This window comes from Canis lupus, chromosome 26, assembly GCF_048164855.1.
Source record: "Canis lupus baileyi chromosome 26, mCanLup2.hap1, whole genome shotgun sequence".
Lineage (NCBI taxonomy): Eukaryota > Metazoa > Chordata > Mammalia > Carnivora > Canidae > Canis > Canis lupus.
Genome location: NC_132863.1, coordinates 26,622,535 through 26,644,840, shown reverse-complemented (window position 1 = coordinate 26,644,840; position 22,306 = coordinate 26,622,535). Strand labels below are relative to the sequence as shown.

At 38.7% G+C, this 22,306-nt stretch overlaps 1 protein-coding gene across 19 annotated transcripts in view; it reads left to right on the top strand.

Annotated features, from left to right (window-relative positions):
* LOC140618390 (RNA-binding protein 12) overlaps positions 1–22,306 on the top strand; it is a 35,721-nt gene that overhangs the window by 961 nt on the left and 12,454 nt on the right. For 3 of the 19 annotated variants that reach the window (XM_072800766.1, XM_072800767.1, XM_072800768.1), the window contains exons 2-3: positions 5,493–5,577; positions 8,288–13,374. The exons of 3 other annotated variants lie outside the window; for them this stretch is intronic. In XM_072800766.1, the coding sequence (XP_072656867.1) occupies positions 8,310–11,081 (2,772 nt within the window). In that variant the 5' untranslated portion in view covers positions 5,493–5,577; positions 8,288–8,309 and the 3' untranslated portion in view covers positions 11,082–13,374. Of the gene's footprint in view, positions 1–571; positions 620–816; positions 842–5,492; positions 5,578–8,287; positions 13,375–22,306 lie in introns of those variants that run through there. 13 more of the 19 variants (XM_072800773.1, XM_072800778.1, XM_072800779.1 and 10 more) reach the window with 10 other exon arrangements.

The following is a 22,306-nucleotide window of genomic DNA, read 5'->3' as shown; positions in this document are numbered from 1 at the left end:
GACGGGGCCCTAGGGAGGACGCCCCGTGGTCTGAGAGGGAGGAGGCCACACACAGCTGGGTGGCCCAGCGGCCTGCGAACTAACGGGGGTTGCAGTGAAAACACATGTTTATCCCGAATGAGCAAGATTCTCTGTGCCTCCCTAAAGGGACAGAGATTGTAACTACATCTCTGTGCCCCGTAGTGAGGAGATAAACGTAGTGAGGACACTCCCTCCATCCCAAGTGGAAAGGAGGCTCCTGTGGCCTAACAGGAAAAGGGGACTGGAGTCTGGATACACCTGTGGGGAGGAAGCTGCAGTCGGTACACTCCTGTGAGCCTAGGAAGGAAGGAAGTCAGAACCGGCCGCCCTCTCGGCCGAAGGTGGTGAGGGTTGTAGGGAAACGCTTCCAAGGCTCAGCGCGGGGCGGGGCTTACCCTCTAGAGTGTCGGCGACTTGAGAAGCCGGCCTCTGTAGCGAGAAAGTGGGGGGTGAGTACGCCTCCCAGGCTTCTGAGAATTTCGGAAGCCAGGCCCTTGATCCCCAAGCAGGGAAGAAGCTGCAAAGAGCACCACCTTTGCCTATCCCTTAGGAGAGAGCCTCCAGCACTGAGAGAGGAGCGGACCCAACGAGGTGGAGGGTGGGTGCTTTTTGATGTGTGAGTGAGTTTCTCTAGTGGAGGCTGGAGGTGTTAGTTGGCAGCCACGTGAAATAAGTGGGTGGGGCTTTGAGAATCTACAGGTTTGCGTAGGGGATGGACACCAGTGCAGGCTTAGCTGCCAGATTGTAAATGCATGCACGGACTTCTTGTGTGCCTGTAATGTGAACTTTACAGTGAAAAATCTGAGCGGCTCTGGTGAAGGTAACTGGGTTATTTATTTAGCGTAAGAGTGCTGGGAGCTCTGTATCCTGAGTTGCAGGCTCTAACGTGGGAGCGGTTTCTGGACCCTGAAACCTCCCTTGACTCCAGGATTTCCAGAGATGACCTAATATAATTTGTGGTAGTTGTCAGGAACCATTGAGGATTTCTCAAGAATAGTGTAATTCCAGTCAGTATAATCTGAGGAAAAATGTAATTGCAACTGAAGGATCGTTGAAGGAGGGACTTGTGACTGGAGTATTCTTAGGGCTGCTTGCTTGAATGGTTTAAAATCTTGTTTTTGTGAAATGCAGTATTAGTGAGGTGAGATGAATTACATTGGAGTTTGTTCTTTAGTTTATATTGTTAATGTATTTCAGATCATTTGCAGTTGAAAAATGTCCTAAGAGTCTGGTCATAATGGGCTGATCTTGTTTGTTTTGTTTTATAGAAATGTAATACAAGACTGGTTGTACTCGTTTTTGAAATTTGGTGATTTTGACTGAATGGACTTTTGGATTTAGTGGGAAGTAATTATGTTCAGGCATTTTCCAGGAATATTAAAAAGTTGGGAAGAACTGTTACAGGTGGTTAAAATAATTTTATGGCAATTTTTTAAGAAAATGAAATGTTTGGCCTGTTGATATAAAGGTTGAGGATGTACTCAGTATTGCTGGAAAACTTTGTAATGAAACAGGGAATGCATTTTATATCATCTTTATATGCTTGATTAAATATTTATTTTGTTTAAGGATTGTAATGCATAACTTGTATTTTTCTTACGTTCGTATCTGTTAGGTGGAAAATGAAGCTTTAGAAACCACTTTGGTAGTTACTTGGAACTTACTGTTATGTGCTCATGTCAGCATACTTCTGGCTTCTTTCACTTTCTTGTGATATGCCAAATGTTTTGATGATTGCATATTGAGAGTTTGGGGGTTGTTGGTACAATTTTTAGATGTGAAACGATTTGTGGACCTGTGTATTCCAGGTGCTGGAATCCAGTGACAATGTACATACTGTTTTTATTCCATTTGGTAGAGAGCCACGCTTTTTTTTCAGTTTAGATGAATATTTTCTTCTGTAGAGGTTGTAGAAAGAACTTCTAAGTGTCAGTAATTGCACAAAATATGCTCTTAGATATCTCTCCCTAAAATCTAAGGACTGTCGACTATTTCTATATCTCCTGTCCCCGCCACAAGTACTTAATAAATGTTCGTGGTATAAATGAATGTTGTTGAATATTTTAGGTCAACTAAGCAGAAAAATAACTTCACCTACTTTATAGTTTATCAGATTTTACTACCACCACTCAGATACCTTTTGGTTTGCAATGAGTTTTATTTCATTAAGTTTCAAGCCACTTTTTAAGTCTTAAGACCAAAAGTGAGGGCGAATGTGGTTGGCTAGGTTAGAAGTAATATTGTTGCTTTTAAGTTTAAATCAAGATAATGAACATATTTGTTGGCATTTGGGGGGAGAGCTGAAAAATAATATTATAGTCTTTTTGGCAGGGGGAGTCTATATCTTATTTGGAAATGTCTTGATTTGCCACTTTTGAGGACTGGAGGTTAATGGGAAAGTTAAGTAACGAGCTATCTAAAAGATTCATGTCCCTCAGTGTCAGAAGAATTGTTTCATTAAGAATGATCCCAGGGGGAAAAAAAAAAGAATGATCCCAGGGGGGGAAAATGATCCCAGAATCTGAAATGTGATCCATTTGGGGATGGGAACAAAATCAAGTGGATGAAGCTGTGTTTTTTTTCCATAATGCCTGCCATAATGTGATTATGCGGCTTTATAGCATTGTGCCCATTATGATTGGTTCTCTGTTGCTCATCTCTGAGGTGAACATTTGAGGGGTGCTGCTTTTCTTATTTTTTGAATCTAAAGAATTTAGCTCTGCTGTACTCTGGTTTTTGTTGATTAAAGACTGATAACTGAACAAAGTTAAAATTCACTTTTTGATGTTTATCACCAGATGAAGAGAGTGGAAACGGTTAAGTTCAACTGGTTTGTGCTTTGGCTTTCTGACTATACGAGGATTCTTGTCAGACATTTTACTCTGAAATTCCAAGTGATTGAAATGATTAGTAAATAAAATGTGTTGTGTCATAATAATATGCTAAATTTTCATCGCAGATATTTGTAATTTGTGCATGTATCTTGTATTTCTAAAGCTGACGCAAAGCCACTATGTTAGGACTAATTCCTAACAAAGTGGAAAAGTATACTAGAGCAATCTTCTTGTTTTAGATCTGGTATGTATCAGTGAATTTAATGGCAAATCAGGCACATTTTCTCCTTCATACCTTTATGCTTTACATATAAGTAAAGCCTGTATTTTTTTTTAAGATTTTATTTATTTATTCATGAAAGACACACACACAAAGAGGCAGAGACACAGGCAGAGGGAGAAGCAGGCTCCACGCAGGGAGCCTGATGCGAGACTCTATCCCCCCTCTCCAGGATCACACCCTGGGCCGAAGGCAGGGGCCAAACCGCTGAGTCACCCAGGGATTCCCTAAAACCTGTATTTTAGATGTTTTGTTGCATAAAATTGTTTCAGTCTTATCCTTCTAAAATTCACCAAGTCTTAAGGTGGTTGTAGTGGATTTTTCATTTTGGGATCCTACGTTCCATTGCTCGCTGACATTTAGAACACAGGAATAAGTCGGTTCCTGGAAAACATTGGTGCTTCTATAAAATTATTGTGCTCTTTACAAGTGAAGTGTTGAGAACAAAAGTACTTCAGTTCTTGGTTTCTATTTACTTTGTCTGTTTGAAGGAAGAAGTGTAACGCCAAGAGTTGTAAAGTTCTAGCTTCTAGCCTGAACTTTCTGGGTAGTTTTCTTTGGTATGGGTTGATGTGGGCTTTCCCCTTTGCTTAAATAGAAAAGTTTCACAAATTTATTTCCAGATTGATTTCGTACTTTAGATTGAACAGCATAAAATTTGAATGAGGCATTTGCTGAAATCAGCTGGGCCTTTCAACTTGTGGAATGAGACTTTTCCTTCTTGTTATAGTAATTTCTGGCAACCCTTTAGAAATTTTTGATAGTAGGTCTAGTGTGTTCCCTTTGGGCATAACTGGCTGACTCTGAACTTGTTCCTATCCAAATGGACATATGGAACCTTCTTGGGTCTGGAAGGGAGGAGGCTGAGGAACTTGTTTCCCTTACCTTCAGGGCACATGTTTGGGCCCCATACCAGACGTTTTGAATTGGAATCTCCAGTGGAGGATCATCTATTAATCATAAATGCTTAATTAGAAAATTACTCTGGTTCTGTTAGAGTCAAACTTGCACATTTAGAAATTAATATTGCAAAAATTCATGGTCTTCCTCATTGAGCATAGCCTTTACCTAAAGCAGGCTTTATTGTGTTTTATGTTTCCCTTTGTGACCTGTTAGACAAACTTCTAAAATTACCTAGAAGTTTTTAAGAGTTTTAAAACTCTTTAGACCTAATTAGAACTGATTTGTACATTGTATAAAAGTTTTAATACAGTGCTCTGGGCTTTTTAAAGCATTGTTTGTGACATATGTGCATAGCTTTTGTGGCAAAACAATCTCACTCTGCAGTAATTTTAGTAGTTGTCTAGAAGATGTTTAGCTTGTCCTTTAGAAAAAGTTGAGATTAACACTAAAATTTTTTTGATATGTTAGTGATGAATATTAAGCTCACAGGTGGTATCTCGAACTTGAAAGATAGTTAAAAATGAGCATTTTTAAAATAGTGTTCTGTTGGTAATCTTCATACTTACCAGTGACGATTTTCTTCTCTTTCTCTGAATTAAAAAAATTATCTTTTTAATGTAGTTGTCTAATCATTTGATCTTCTATATTGCTTGTGAATTGTTCACAACCTCACCGGTTTGGAAAAAATTTCAGTAAGAGATAGTGATTCGTTTTTACTTTGGGAACTATTCTTAATATGCCAGACATTTTTAGTTTTTTTTTTTTTTTTTTAACAAGTTTCTTGGAACAGTTTTGGTGTTAGAAGAAAAAGCACTTTTCCTTAAGATTTTGAACCCCAGTGGTTTTAAATAGGAATTAATTGCTGTAGCCTGAAATTTCGCTTCATTTATGTTTCTTGGTGCTTGATGCTATTTGGTACAAAGGGAGATATTTTGGAAGAGCAATTGCAAGAATTTCCATAAGTACTCTTGAATTGATGATTTTATCATGTCTTGGAACTGTTTATGTGTGAACTTGTGCTTTTTCATCAAACGTTTGGTGGGACCTGAGGAAATAGGTTGTAGTTGGACTTGTATAATGGAATTTTCTGGACTGGTTTAATCATCAAATGATAAAAGTAATTACCAGTGTGAATCTGAGCTTTATGACTGTTTTAGTGTTTAATTGATTCATTCTTGGACTAATTTATGGCACATTCTTGATGTATGTAAATATATAATGTTTTGAGAGATACTCACATTTGAAAGCAATACCAAGTAACATGAGTGGGATTTTGCTTGGTACATGTGTATCTTTCTTTCTTTCTTTCTTTCTTTTTTTTTTTTAATAAGCATTCTAATGAAGTATTCTGGTGGTTTCAGACTCGCCTTCATAATGTACAGTTCAGTGTGGCCTGTGCGTGTTGTTTTGTGTTTCCTGCATTGATTTTTGCCTCCGTTTATTCTCTATTGCAGTCTAAAAGTTGGTTTTAATTGGTTGCCCACAGGATTGCCTTGGCCTCTACTTCTTGTTAAGAAAATACATCTCTTGTTTTATCAGGTAAGAGATTTTGAATAGAGGGTTTGTTTTTATACAAAATAAAATGAGATAGCTTATTTAGTAACATGAAAATATGTGTAGTAACTGAATTGTGGGGTATTTTCTTTTTTCTTTTTTTTTTTTAAGTCTTATCTGAGGGATGGGGGTGGGGTGGACTGGGTACCTTGAACAGTTGTCGCTTTCTTCAGGGTTCAGTTTTATATAGATCCATTTCTCCTGCTGATTCCTTATTATTAGGCAATATGCTGTTTTTTTTTTTTCCCCCTCAGTGTAGCATTCCAGACTAATTGCAAATATAGGTGCTTGTTATTGGTATGGTTTTTAAATATTCCTTAGAGGTATAGCTGTAGACAACGGGTCATATGTTTTAGAGTACCTATTTTGACTTGAGATGAAACTTTAGTGATTGGAATCTAACCTTCTTGTTAAGTAACAAAGGTAGGCTGAAGATAGTTGAAATGATTTACCTGTCAAACAGGCACTTAGTAGCAGAATAGCAGATCTTATTTCATATTTTTTCAGAACCTAAAACCATTTTCTCTTTAGATGGCTTTATGAATAACTCTTGTGCTCTTTGGTTTAATCCTCAACCCTTTTCTAGCTGGTAATCTGGGCAGATTTTTCAGTATCATGTTTTCGAACGTACCTTGTGCAGACTTTCACTAAATCTCTTCTCTTAGCAGCAGATTGTTTTTGAAGAGTTACTGTGTTTGTCACTTTAGCCCTGTGTTTAATTTTTGTGTTCTTGGGACTGTATCAAATTCCCATTTTGCTGTCCAAGTGCAAACTAACATCTCTCAAGTCATTTAGGGTGCTTGGATTAGTTACCCATGATGTTTCCCCCATGTAGTGATTAAATAAGCATTTTTTGAAGTTGAACAGGAATGCTATCTTAATTTTGCATGAAGCCAATATGCTACAGATAGTAAGGAATGAGAATTGATTTAATGACTTGAAATCTGGATAAGCTTCTGTATAGACTGCTAAATAGTAATAAAAATAAGGAGAAAAGAGTTTGTTGGTGTGATTTATTTGTTTAGTAATTAATTTTTCTTGTTGACTTGCAAACCAAAAATGAAAGGCTTCTCTCCTCCCCCAAATTTCTGGTGTTTTATAATGGTCTCACAAAAAGCATTTTCTGTTTGCCAGTCTATCTTTCTGGCTTAGATTTGAAAGTGGCTTTTATTTTTGTGTATGTGTGTGAGAGAATTGTCAAAGCCAAACAATATATCTCTGCTTTGTGTACAGCGGTCATAATAGTTGAGATAAATTACAGATTTTGTTGTATCAAATTAGTATTCACACAATATTTGACACTGAAAAACTGCTTTCATGGAGTTAATGGGATTCTTAGAGCTCGCAGCAGGAAGCTTTGCTCTTTTAATGTTCCTGTTTGAGAAGTGATAAAACCAAAATTCAACTCATTTATAATTTTCCTGAGGTCACAGAGCTAGTTTATATTTAAAAGTTGATTTTTAAGATGGCTTGGAAAACACTGTGTTGAACATATTAATTTCAAATTAATATTTTTTTCCAGTGCCAATAATTTGTTCTGTATAACTTTACAAAGCACTGCCCTTGCATTTACTCTTGGAAGCCATAAGAACTGAAATACTGGAATTTTATTTAAATCTTGGAGAAACTTTTCTCCAAAAGAAAAACTCAGAATAGATTGTTTTTTAAGGAGATCAGTGAGCTCCCAGAAATTCCACAGGAATTCTGTTGAGTAGAAACTATATAGCAGTCACTGAACAAAGTTCATACCCTAGTTCTTTTTAAAACAAAAGCAAAACCAAAAAATATTCTTTTTTTGTTAACAGCTTTCTGTGGGGGAAGAATGAGACATTTTTGGGGGGGGTGTGTGTGTGTGTGTTTTAATGGTGAGTTTGGAAATGAGTCATTGGATCTGAGTTTTCATTAAAACAGCTATGATGAATGGCACTGTAACTGATTCTACTTTTTGGAGTGATGAATATAGATAACTAAGGTTTTGGCTATTCAGTATTTCTTTTGGATTCTTAGTATGTATTAACCTTGTTTGTAATAAGTAATTGCATATATAGTTTAAATTAATAGAGCTGTAATGCAGATTGAAGAGTTTTAGGTTGAAATAATGGAATCCATTCTCATTTGAGACTTGAATCTACTTTAGTGTTAAGTATTTGTAATTCATTAGTATTCCAGTTTTCTGTTTCTGTTTTGCATTTTGAGATTGAGTCATATAAAATGACACTGATAATTCTTCAAAGTTGTCAAATTTATAAGGAAAATGCTAAGCCACTTTTAAATATTAACTTTGATAGATTCTTTGCATGTTTTTCCCCTGCAGATTATTCAACTTTGTGGCCTGATTTGACTTGCACATTTCTTTTAAATCTTACTGAATAATTAGTGGTCTGAATGATGTAATTGGTGACTCTACTTTCTTACGGTGGTTTTTTTCCCTGAAACTTTTGAGTCATGGGACTGAACTTCTAATTGTTTACAGAATTAATGCCTTTTGGAAGTTGAAATTGTCTAGGTTTTACATTGTAAATGGCACATAATGTTCAGTTTTTAGAATATTCAAATTAAAAAAAAACCCTGCATTGCTTGGGATAGTTTGAGGGAATATTTGAGGGCCTAATTAGGTAGCTGGTCATTCTTGTAGTTAAAAACTTGGTATGATAAACAGGAGTCTGACCTGGCCGTTGCCTTTTCTCATCTGCAGGTGTGTGTGGTTTCAGCGCAGCATGGCTGTGGTCATCCGTTTGCAAGGTCTCCCAATTGTGGCGGGGACCATGGACATTCGCCACTTCTTCTCTGGATTGACCATTCCTGATGGGGGCGTGCATATTGTAGGGGGTGAACTGGGTGAGGCTTTCATCGTTTTTGCCACTGATGAAGATGCAAGGCTTGGTATGATGCGCACAGGTGGTACAATTAAAGGGTCAAAAGTAACACTTTTGCTGAGTAGTAAAACGGAAATGCAGAATATGATTGAACTGAGTCGTAGGCGCTTTGAAACTGCCAACTTAGATATACCACCAGCAAATGCTAGTAGATCAGGACCGCCACCTAGCTCAGGAATGAGTGGCAGAGTAAATTTGCCTACAACAGTACCTAACTTTAATAATCCTTCACCCAGTGTAGTTACTGCTGCCACATCTGTTCATGAAAGCAACAAAAACATTCAGACATTTTCCACAGCCAGCATAGGAACGGCTCCTCCAAATATGGGGGCTTCTTTTGGGAGCCCAACGTTTAGCTCAACCATTCCGAGCACAGCGTCTCCAATGAACACAGTCCCGCCACCACCAATTCCTCCGATCCCAGCGATGCCATCTTTGCCACCAATGCCGTCCATTCCCCCAATACCAGTTCCTCCTCCAGTACCTACATTGCCTCCTGTGCCTCCTGTGCCCCCAATTCCCCCAGTCCCTTCTGTGCCACCCATGACCCCACTGCCACCCATGTCTGGCATGCCACCCTTGAACCCGCCACCTGTGGCACCTCTGCCTGCTGGAATGAATGGTTCTGGAGCACCTATGAATCTGAACAATAACCTGAACCCTGTGTTTCTGGGTCCGTTGAATCCTGTTAACCCTATCCAGATGAATTCTCAAAGCAGTGTGAAACCACTTCCCATCAACCCTGATGATCTGTATGTCAGTGTGCATGGAATGCCCTTTTCTGCAATGGAAAATGATGTCAGAGATTTTTTCCATGGGCTCCGTGTTGATGCAGTGCATTTGTTGAAAGATCATGTAGGTCGAAATAATGGGAACGGATTGGTTAAGTTTCTCTCCCCTCAAGATACATTTGAAGCTTTGAAACGAAACAGAATGCTGATGATTCAACGCTATGTGGAAGTTAGTCCTGCCACAGAAAGACAGTGGGTAGCTGCTGGAGGCCATATCACTTTTAAGCAAAGTATAGGACCTTCTGGACAAACCCATCCCCCTCCTCAGACACTTCCCAGGTCAAAATCGCCCAGTGGGCAGAAAAGGTCAAGGTCAAGATCACCACACGAGGCTGGTTTTTGTGTTTACTTGAAAGGGCTACCATTTGAAGCAGAAAACAAACATGTCATTGATTTTTTTAAAAAGTTGGATATTGTGGAAGATAGTATTTATATTGCTTATGGACCCAATGGGAAAGCAACTGGTGAAGGCTTTGTAGAGTTCAGGAATGAGGCTGACTATAAGGCTGCTCTGTGTCGTCATAAACAATACATGGGCAATCGCTTTATTCAAGTGCATCCAATTACTAAGAAAGGTATGCTAGAAAAGATAGATATGATTCGTAAAAGACTGCAGAACTTCAGCTATGACCAGAGAGAAATGATGTTAAATCCGGAGGGGGATGTCAGCTCTGCCAAAGTCTGTGCTCACATAACAAATATTCCATTCAGCATTACCAAGATGGATGTTCTTCAGTTCCTAGAAGGAATCCCAGTGGATGAAAATGCTGTACATGTTCTTGTTGATAACAATGGGCAAGGTCTAGGACAGGCATTGGTTCAGTTTAAAAATGAAGATGATGCACGTAAGTCTGAACGCTTACACCGTAAAAAACTTAATGGGAGAGAAGCTTTTGTTCATGTAGTTACTCTAGAAGATATGAGAGAGATTGAGAAAAATCCCCCTGCCCAAGGAAAAAAAGGGTTAAAGATACCTGTGCCAGGTAATCCTGCAGTTCCAGGAATGCCCAGTGTGGGAATGCCCAGTGCGGGAATGCCCGGTGCCGGAATGCCCGGTGCCGGAATGCCCGGTGCCGGAATGCCCGGTCCCGGAATGCCTGGTGCCGGAATGCCCGGTGCCGGAATGCCTGGTGCAGGAGGTGAAGAGCATGCCTTCCTGACTGTAGGATCTAAGGAGGCCAACAATGGGCCTCCATTTAACTTTCCTGGTAATTTTGGTGGGTCAAATGCCTTTGGGCCACCACTCCCTCCTCCAGGATTAGGAGGCGCCTTTGGTGATGCTAGGCCTGGTATGCCTTCAGTTGGAAATAGTGGTTTGCCTGGTCTAGGACTGGATGTTCCAGGTTTTGGAAGTGGACCAAATAATTTAAGTGGGCCAGGATTTGGAGGAGGCCCTCAGAATTTTGGAAATGGCCCTGGTAGTTTAGGTGGCCCCCCGGGCTTTGGAAGTGGCCCTCCTGGTCTTGGAAGTGCCCCTGGGCATTTGAGTGGGCCACCAGCCTTTGGGCCTGGCCCTGGTCCTGGCCCTGGCCCAATTCACATTGGTGGACCCCCTGGCTTTGGATCTAGTTCTGGAAAACCAGGACCTACAGTAATTAAAGTGCAGAATATGCCCTTTACTGTGTCTATTGATGAGATTTTAGATTTCTTTTATGGCTATCAAGTGATCCCCGGCTCAGTGTGTTTAAAATACAATGAAAAAGGTATGCCCACAGGCGAAGCCATGGTGGCCTTCGAATCTCGGGATGAAGCCACAGCTGCTGTCATTGACTTAAATGACAGACCTATAGGCTCAAGGAAAGTAAAACTTGTCTTAGGGTAGCTGTTCACATCAATTCTTTAGAGGGTAGATCTTCATAGTGCTGTGATTAATGCATCCAGATTGTTTTCCTAGTATTTCCAGGTTAGAACCTGTGGATTGTTTCAATTGCATATAGATTGGTTTCTATAACATAGAGTATTGGTTGACTGTTTACAGAAGACTCACTACCAGGATAAATATTGCTGTATGTTACAGTAAAGCTGTCTGGAGAGAACACAAAAATGATTTTGGCATACCATTAGAGAAACCATTTGTAAAACACAAATGACCGCATAAAGCTTATCAAGGAGTCTAGATTGGTTTCGTTTTATACCATATGGGATGAAGAAAATAGAAATGTCAATAGAGCTCATTAAGGGTGCTCTTGCCAGCTGCTGAAAAATAGAAGTTGGCTACTCTTGGAATTTGGTTTAAAGCTGGACAGATTTGCTTTGTTATAGGGTCAAAGCTTTGTCTAAAAGTCCTCATTTTCTTTTAAAATTGAATAAAATCTCTGTATACAGATCACTGTATGTACCTTTATTGCTTCTTGAGGGTTCTTGCTGTATAGACAGTCCTGCTTCTGAAGTTGCTGCTTTTTTGTTTGCCTAATTGACTCATTTGTAAATGAGCAGAATTGTTTTGTTGTTGTTGTTTTAATATAAAACTCCACACTTGGTTTGTGCTATAACCTTGAACTTTGATTTCTAATGTCACACTTCAAACTGTGTGAAATAAGAACTTTTGCCACAAAAATAAAATACGGAGTCCTCTACCTACCAGAGCCTTTTTGGTTTAACCGCCATGTTTTAGTTTAGTCAGTTTAAAAATTGTTCATGTTGTTTGGATGGCATCAAAAACCAGAAACCACTTTTAATAATCATTGTTTAAGATGCTAGATTTGAAGTCCTGTACAATGATGGACTGATGTTCTGGCAATTTCCTTCTGTCCCAAATTTACGTGAAATTTTGGCCTGTAACTAAACAAAAGGTCCATTTATAAGAAAGAGCATTATTATATCTAGGTTTTTTTAAAAACTGAAGTTGAAATTGTTAGCTCTGTTAGCAGTAGTGTTAGAGAATAAAAGATTCATAAGCCGTTCCATAGATGTGCATTTAATCCTGTTACTTGGAGGCTTTTTGGTCTAGTTGTTTGATCAGGAGCCTGTTCATAAAAATTCTTCATATAGAGTACAAGTGCAGCTGCCAGAGGGGAGAGAATTGAGACTCCTTGCCCTTTCATACTCTTCTTTGGCATTCAGGACACTAAGGCAGGAGGACCACATGGGTTCTGGTTGGTAAGTGTCCTTGTCATGAAAACATTTGCCTTACAACATCCTGCTCACTGCTACAAAAGGCTCTACTTATGGTTACTTTCCTTCTTCGTTAAAATGCTCTAAAGATATGTCACATTATATTATAAACATATGGAATGGGAGATTGATGAGATATCATGAAAAACAATTTTTGTCTTTTACACGGGCCTCTGTCTTGGTTTGAAACATCCCCAACATTTCCTGCAAATCCATGTACTTACAAAGGGGTCAGCCTTTTAAAAGAAATATTTCCTATTAAAAAAAAATAGTGCCTTTTTGGTGTTGCAAGTCAGTGGAACACTGAAATACAGCGTCTCGCGTATTAGAGTTAAGAGTGGCAGCAGTTTCATTTGCGTGATAAGATTTAGAAAGACTTTTCATCACTACAATCTTAGAGGATTGACAGTACAGGATTTTTTGTTTAGGGAAAGGATTGTTTAGACTTTCAAAGAAGACATGGCTGTGTTGTGGGTCTTTTGACAATTCATGAATACAAATTTGCTTTGACAGATCACTAAGATACTGCCTCTTCAACTAAAAAAGCAATATGATGTTTATATATGCTATTCAATTTAAGTTTTCTGTTAAGTAATCATTTCTCATTCCAAAGATCAAGTGCAGAAAACTTCAGCGCTGCTTGGGAGTCTTATTTCAACTGCAGATTATTTTCCCCATTGGAGAGCTGACTATTTTCATTTTAGAAAAATGGGTTGTTTGAAGATGGAAAGCCTTTTATCTTTTTTCACAGTTTATTTTGGTTATATGTTCGTACAATCTTATTAAATATTTCATATACTTTATTGCAACTACTTTGTTATTTCTACATCTTAGATAAATGCTGAAAAGGAAAACTTGATTTCATTGTTCATCAAATTAAATAAAGTAAGAAAATAGTGGTTTGTGTAGAAATTGGAGAGAACTATGTTTATATTTGGTTGAGTCACAACAGTGCTTCTCGTTGTGAAATGTAATTAAATGCTTTGCCCTCTGGAACTTGATTTTTGTGTATCTGAGACTTATTAATATAGTGCTAACTTCTAAGCATACTGTTCATCTTGTTCTGGGCATTGGAGTTTGAGTTTTAAAAAAATTACTTGAAAATATATTCTGTGAAATCACTCATACCTCTCTTCCTGCGAATTTTCTCAGAAGAACTAGGTTTGGGGTGAAAATGAATTTATTTTCTCATTTGCTTTGTATGGTATGAAGGATTTGTAAAGCTTCGCTCAAAGTTGTGTGCATTTGTAAACACAATCATGATATTTTCAATTTTATGTGTAAATTTTGTCTTTTGGTGACTGACATGAATGGAGGAGAATCTTTTCCATTAGGTTTAATTCCTCCCACCCTCTTGCTGGGGTGTTTCTGGTATTTTTTTTTTTTTTTTTTTAAGTTTAAAGGATTAGAGAAATCTACGAAATGTATTTTATAAATAAGCAAATTTGTAAACTTTTTCTGAACTTCAGTGAAACATTTAGTTTACAAGCAAAATTTGGAGGTGTATTCTGTGTTTAATACTGTAGTTTGGATGTACAATTATTAGTGGCTTTTAAAAAAATGCAACATTGTTAAGTGAAATGTAGTTCTAGCTTTGTGCTCCGAGTTGTCAAAGCATCAACCGAGTTGTCAAAGCATCAACCGTGAAGATTTCTTTAGGGAACTTTTTATTCAGAATTTCAGAGAGTGTAATTAGGTCAGTTTTAACCCACCGGATGAAAATCTAGGGCTGTGTATGGACATAAGCAAACATACCTTGGATAAAATAAGGATCCATGAAAGCCTTAATCAAACTCAAAGTCCTTTTTATTGGATTCTGTCATTGTGTACAGGTGTGGGTCAAGTCTTTAAAAATAATTCCACTCATCAATTTCAAGAACACTTAAAAATAAGTAAAGAAACTGTAAAATTGCTGCTAGTTAAATCTGTAAGGAGTTTCTGGCAGTGATCACTTTTAAAACTTCCCACTCTTTGAAAATTACCACGTTTAAATAGTTTTACTGGCAATTCTACTGTAGTCCCAAGTTTTAAAACCAAACACAATAAGATAATTCATTGCCAGTATGGCCATACAACATTGCCAGCAAATACTGCCTTGGCATCATTCAGCAGAGGTTTTGTCTATAAAGATGAAGTCTTGAATACTGTTCAATAAACTTGTCACAAAATAAAAGGCTGATGCTTTTAATGCTTTACACAAGAGTACTCTATTCAGCTATACCATCAGGTTTTTTGTTGGTTTTGTTTTTTAAACTCCTTATAAATGTTTTGTGCCTTTGGAAAGGTGAATTTGGCGATCTTGGAGGTAACCATTGTTGCTTATGTCTGCTAATGCTGAAGTGTGGAAAGAAGATACCTGGAACGGCAGGGAGGAAACTTGATTCTAGGTCAAATCTGTGGTATCCACCTTTTCAGACTTTTATCTTGTGTGCTTCGCTAGCAATCCACTTCGTTATGTGGACTCAGAAAGAACCAGAAACCAGGTGCTCCTTTTTACAGAAGGTGTCTTGAAGGGGGCCGTGAGTTGTCTTTTTTTAAAAACTGACTAAGAAACGGGAAAAGAAATCTTCAGAATACATTGTCAATTGCACATACTTCTAAAGCTTTCCTTATTTGTTTACTGATTCTTGCATTAGTATGTGAGGTATTTTGAGGTGGGGAAGAGGGGACAGGAATCAAAAATATTGCTGCTTTCTGACACTGATGCTCTGGTTTTGTCCCTTCCACATTTGTTCAACTGCTAAAAAAAAAAAAAAAAAAAACGAATGGAAAGTTTCCATGAACTCTGGAGTCCTTTAAAAAAAAAAATCTCGATTGGAGTTGCAGAGAAATTAGTGGGCTATTCTTTTTAACCAAAGCTCGTGAAAAACACAACTTTTACCTTTATTATGAAAGAGTTTTTAGCCTGTATTTGAGTTCAATACCCAGGTTGTTTTAGAGGGGGTTAGACTTAACATACTTAATTCCAGGTGGTTGCTGAACTCTTCTGAAATGAAGGTTTTAACTAAGTAAGCATTTGAAAAATCACAGAGTGAAATCAGCTGCCTACAGATATCCAGAATGGCCTTTACCATTTTAAAAGGATAGACTGTATGCTAATAATATGTTTCATTTTCTTGCTCAGGAGAAAACTCTTACTTTAATTGATTGTTGTCTGCTTTCCAGTGTTTTACAACAAGAAATGGTTTATCAGTTCTGTGCATTGCCACCATTCTCCTTGCCCCCCAAAAGTAGAGCTTTTATGCAATATGGTAGAGGCCAAACTTATGATTATCCTTTTTTTTTTTTTTTAAATTTATTTATGATAGTCACAGAGAGAGAGAGAGAGAGAGAGAGAGGCAGAGACATAGGCAGAGGAAGAAGCAGGCTCCATGCACCGGGAGCCGGATGTGGGATTCGATCCCGGGTCTCCAGGATCACGCCCCGGGCCAAAGGCAGGCGCTAAACCGCTGCGCCATCCAGGGATCCCTGATTATCCTTTTTAATTAAAAATTTTGCTTGATTTCAGTTTCATCTTTTTAGTATAAAATCTGATAGATTACATTGACTTAATCTAAATGTTCTGGAAAGAGTGTGTTCTGGTGGTGGCACAGTTCTCTGATGCTGTAGTGACTTTTCTGGAAAAACCCTTCTGTTCAACAGTATGAGCAAGTTTATCTCTTAATGGTGCCTGTTCATGTCAATGTTACTCTTTATTGCGCTGTTCTTGGATTTTTTCTTGTTGCCTCATGCTACTTTGTGCCAGAGGATCTCACAAGCATCTTAGAATATGACTACTTTTCTGGATCAACATAACTAACAACAAGCAACTAAGGTGGCACTACTTTTCTACGTATTGCTCTACTACTGAAGAATCCAGAAGGGGCAAAAAAGCTACTTGATGAAAGCATTTTAGCCCAAAGGCAGAGGGGCAGCACTCTAAAAATCTGGGGGCAGGAAATAGTGCTGGGAAAATCTCATTAACCATTATCTTTTAATTCTGAGAGGCCCATTTACCTTCCTCTAGTGAAAATGTTGATAGTTAAGTCCTAGAGACTAAGGAAACACCAGTTGAGGGTTAAATGAATTGGCATCCCAACTATACCAGACATCTGGATTCTGATTTTGGTAGCTAATATTTCAAATCCTTTTTCCTGGTCAGTCAGTGGCTTGCTATTTCATATTGAGAAAAGGAGGAGGTGACGATTGGGGGAAAATAGAGCCATGACCAGCAAGAGAACATAATTCAATATGAACAGAATCAGATGTTGAAGAAGCATAACACACTCTAAGGAGTGAGCTGTGCTATATATATTCAAACAGGCTGCCCCTTACTTAGTGTTTCATTCCCTCTCCATTCTGATGCTGCCAGTTTACCTGTTTATAGTAGTAAGTCTGGTGGTAACCAGGGCTTGTGAGTTTCTCACTGCTATCTATGTGGCCTAGCCTCCAAACTTGGAGTGGGGAATGTGAATTCACTCACAGTTTTTATTAGTGAATAAGATTTGTCACTTAAGCTTTTGTGTAACATGCCGGATATAACCACCACATTGTGCTACCATAAGTCACCTGTTAGTCCTTGCAGAGTGGGGAAGGCTTAAGGGTAAAGAAATTCAGCTACTTACAGAATCTTAAATCATATTAACTGGTGCTCTTGCTGATTTCATTTTTCTTTTGTTCCACTTGGATGTGAGTTAATACCGTCCTCCACTATACTCCCCCACATATTGTGTTGCTGTACAGAGATGGCCACATCCTTTATATATAACTTCCTTCTGTGGCGTGGGCCTATGGGACCAGCAGAGCTCTTCTGCTATTAATCTGGCTAAAGTGGAAAGACTAATGGAGCTCTTACTTTCTGAAGTAGATAACTGCCAATTATCTTTGCTTCTATGACCACTGAATTGACAGGTTGGAATTGGAAATGTCTGTTGCCTCCAAGCTTTTAAAACAGTTTCACGTAGATAATCAGCTTAGCCATAGCAGTAATGGCTAACTAAATTTTTTGAACAATATTCATAAACCCAGCACTTCCATGCTGTGGTAGAAAAGGAATCAAAATAAGATGCCTCTTCTTAAAGACCTAAGGTTTTAAATTGTACAAGTAAGTGCTTGGTTGTACTTGTGGATGTACAAGGTACACTCATGTCCTACAGGAACTGAATGGATAAGGGTTTCCCGGCCAGTTGCTAAATTGTCAGACTGAAACAAGTATAATGGAAGCCTTGTGTGTAAGCTGAGGGAAGGAATGATCTCTAACAGGTTTTTGGTAACACAATATGTTAACTTAGTAAAATGAAATGTTTAATAGTGTGAGGGAACAAAGTGGCACTACCTAAAATGGTGTTTGTCCTGGAAGCTCTTAAAGTTGTACCATAATAGTGTAGCCTGAGTGGCGTGACTGAGCTGATGAATGGTCAGTAAGGCAGGCAAGTGAGGGTTGTACTAGGGGTGTCCTGACCTACCAGAGGAATAGAACCTTTTTATTTTTTTTAATGACCTTTTGACTAGCTACCGTATACTACTACTAATAAACGGCCTAATAAGACATTGATAAATACTCCAGAATTAAGTGAACTTCCCCATCAATTTCACCACTTACACAGTCCACTATCTGAAATTCATTATTTTCTAGTCTTGCTTTGATTTGATAGAGTTTTAGTTTTTCTGTATAAAACATCCACCTCTTTTCTCATTCTTCTAGGACAGCACTATTCCAGTAGAATTTTTTCCAGTGGAAGTATTCTCCTCTGTATTCACATTAATTAGCCACTGTAGCTGCTGTTTTTTAAAATATTTATTTTGAGAGAGAGCACATGAGCTGGGGCAGCAGCAGAGAGAATCTCAAGCAGACTCCACACTGAGTGAGACTAGGACTTGGAGCTAAATCTCATGACCCTGAGTTCATGACCTGAGCCAAAGGCAAGAGTCAGATCCTTAACTGATAGCCACCCAGGCACCCCGCCACTGTAGCTGCTATTAAATTTAAAAAGCCACATGTGGCTAGTGGCTCCTGTATTGAACTGCACAATTCTAGATTCACAGAGCAACGGAAAATTTCCTCTTCCCCATCGGATCTTTGGAGATCCCCATGTTAGGCAACACTGACCAGTAGAAATAAGAGTCACTTTATCTAGTAGCTATGAGAAAAGTAAAAAGAAATAAGTGAAATTAGCAATATATTTTAGCCCAGTATGTCTGAAATATTAACTATTTCAGTATACACTGTATAAAATTATTGAGAGATTTTTTGGTACTGTTTTAAATGTATATTTTACATCACATTGTGATTTGAAGTAAGCATATTTCAAGTGCTCAATATCCACTTGTGGTACAGATTTAGAATATAAGGAAAGTTACCCTCTATCATTTGTTTTTTCACTGTACTGCCTCTTTCAGCTGTTTCTAATGAGTATTTGAATTTTGTTGCATTCCTCCTAACCTTTCCCCTTCTTGTTATGTTAGCAGCTTTTTTTTAAAGCAGTTAACTTGCTATAGTTACCTCTTTCACTGGCTAACTGGGTGTTAGATATTGTAAAATTACTAATCCACCAGAATCCAGCAGAACTAGAATCTTCCCCACCCCCTGCCAACCCCTGCCCTTCACCCCATCTACAGTCACAAGTGGACAGGTCAGCGTGTGTCTGTAATGCAATTTCCTTATGTTCAAACCCTCTTTTATTTCTCAACTTCCCTAACAAACAAGTTCTGAAGAACGACCCATCTTAAGACCTTCCTTATATCCCAAGTGCATCTATTCCAGTAAGAGGGACTCCGACTATGAACAGTAGGTAGATTTCTTGTCCCAAGGCTCTGGTCTGCTGCTTTTCACTTGGCTCCTTTATGCCATAGATCACATTTCACACTGGAATGTGTGATATGCTCTTGTTGATATCCTTGCCCTGGAGATGCTCAGGAAGGTGATCAGTACTGTTGTCTTCTACACTCTGCAGGTAATAGGCAGGGTCTTGTTAAAATAAGTTAGATTAAAGGAATATAGATTCCAGCAGGGCAGACTGTGGGCAGAATAGACTGTCTAGTAGTTATTCTCTGAAAATTTTGATGTAAATCACAATTTCCTGAGCTAAGTTCTACTTTGTTTGCAGTGTGTTTATTCTTTTGAATAAACTTAAATTCTAGTCCTATACATGTGAAGTCCATCAGTTCCTCTATTTCTGCCCTGACAGACAAATAGGGGCAACATGTGGTAGATGCAGAATTATTTCCATCTAGTATAAAGCTAGTTGGTGTAGGCCATGGAAAGAGGCCACATGAGCCTCACTGCTCATGTGGAGTGGCCAGGTGCATTTCAGATTGGACTGGATTACAAAATCTGAGCTGCTGCTAAAGTGGATGGAACAAATCATATTCTCAGAGTTGTAGTTCATTAGTTAGTATATGACCCAGGACTAGTCATTTCCTTTCTCTGGTCTCAGTGTTTTACACAATGAGATTAAAATAGATCTCATTATGCCCGATTTTAAGCTTCTATGATTCTGTAAACCCAGACAATTGATTCTTTATGGAAGTTTATAGGTAATTGGAACCTTAAACTACAGAAAAGCCAGTGGAACTCAAAATTTTGGTCTAGTTACTGCTCTGATGCTTTTTCTGAGTGTGATGACAGTCTCACACTGAAGTTTGAGAATTTCATTAGGAGAGAAAAGTAGGGTCTTCATTTCTGCCAGTTGGGTCCTCTAGAGCAGATAGACCTGACATTTTTCTTGGTTGTCTCATAAACCAACAAGTAGAAAATGGTACCACAAAAAGATCCATTTATGATTACTGAGAAGAGCATTTAACACATTATTGAGCAATTACTCTGTTAGTGTCAGGCAGGGGGTACTTTGCATGGTTGGCCTTATTTCATCCTCATGATAACTCTGTAAAGTTGACACTATTATCTTCCCCATCTTAGAAGTGGGGAAGTCCAGGGGAAGAGAAGCAAAGACTTGCTTAAAGTCTCATTAATAGTAAGAGTAAGCAGAGATTATTCAATCATAGGCTGCCTGCATGATTCTAGAGGCAGAGCACCTTCAACCATTGCCTCTCTCGGACTTTTGGGAGAAAATGGGGGAGGCCACTGGCAGCACTCTTCTTTTGGGTCTGGGGCCTGCTGGGGAAGGGATTCTGGTATTGTTCCAATATGCCAGTGTTTATTTCGAAGTAGGCAGGTGGAGGCTTCGTGTAAACACATTCAGAGTCCTAGGGTAGAGAAAAACTCCCACTCCAGTATGGTCCTACCATGCTTGAAGGCCATGTGTTCTTCCTCAGTTTGCTGCTTTCCCCAAATCCAATTGGTTCCTAAGCTAGATTTCTCTTTGAAGACTTGGACACAGGTTGTATTTGTTCAACTTTGAGTAAGTCTTTTGAGGATGTTGTAGTTTGACTTCCAGACATTTTTTACCTTCATTGAATACAGCAGGATGGGAAACTGACCATTTATGTACCGTACTTTCCTACTTCGCACTTTTTGTGTGACATTCACATTTTAAGCTTTAGAGTATTCCCAAATACAGTGGTAGCCAGACTCTTAGATGGATCTAAACCAAATTATTCTTTAAAATTATAGTTTTAAACAATTTTTGTAGCCTGTAGTCATGTGTATGAATAAATAAGTAAGTACAGCTTTATAGTAAGGATTTATATATTTGGTTCAGTTCGTGACCTATGAGGACTGTGTTGTTTGGGACTGCTAACTTAAATTTGGGGAGTCTCTGAGTTATAGAGGGAGAAACAGGGGTAAAGAAAGACTGACAACCTTATCCATGTCCTTGAGGAGGCAGAGAAGGAAAGAAATAGTGGTGATTGGCATAGTTCATCTTTTCAATCTGAAGGGAAAACGAGTATTTCGTGGGTGGTGTTCTGCCCATTGGAAGCCTGTGGAAAATTTCCTAATTGGTTTTCAAGACTTGATCGAGCATCTGAGCTGCTCCAGCGTGTCAAGGTAGGCAACAGGAGTGTGAGCATGGCTTTGGTTCGTTGAAGGAGTGATCCTGCCACCCAGACATTTTGGTGCTCTATTCTTCAAGGCCTGGAAATGGGATTGAAGGCTGGTTCCGGTTCCTTTCTTTGTTACGCTTTTGGGAAGGGAAGAGGGTAGTGTAATACCTAAGCATGAAAGACCACTGAGTTTCAGCTCCAGTGGCACTGAATTGGATCCAGGAGAAGAGATCTTTTCTTGGATTTATGAAGAGCAGAGTTCGACTCTAAGACAGGGGAGGGGATGCCATAGAAAATGGACAGGTTACTCTCTTGGCAAAGTGGGGTTCCCTGTCAACAAAGGTAAACCGGGTAGTTGTGGAAGGGGAACTATAATTTTTAGAATTTGCCCAATTTGTGGTTTAAAACTTTACCAAATTCATTTACAAAATTACTTAATATTTAACAGTTGTCTCTTGCAAACCATACAAGCCTGCTCCAGCACACTGTTGCAAGGCTCCCTCAAGGTGCTTTGCATTGCTATCATGTGGTTTAGGTCTATGCTGTGTGAAATATAAGAGATGCTGAAGCAGTGTTTGTTCGAAAGATGTTATTTTACAGACAGACGAGCTGGAAACTGACAATACAGTTTGGTTTGGATTGAGTACAGTAGTCCAGAGAGAGAAATTGTTGAGTGGTGGAGATACTGGGAAAAAGAGAGCATATGAGATTTAGGCTTGAAGGATAATAATAGGTAACACTTATTGGTAATAATAGTTCCAGACTGTGAAGCACCTTGCATACATTATATAAATCTTCCCAAAAAGGTAATATCCTCCACTTTACTCTGAGGCTTAGTAATCTGCCTGTTACATAGGTAGGACATCATTCTGGTGGGAGTGTATAGTAGTATCTCATTGTGGTTAGGGAGAGAAGTAAGGCCAGTATTTGGAGCCTGGTCACTTTACTGCAAAACCCATACTCTTGCTCACTACATCACGTTGCTGTTGGAGATAAGAAGGAGAGTTCTTC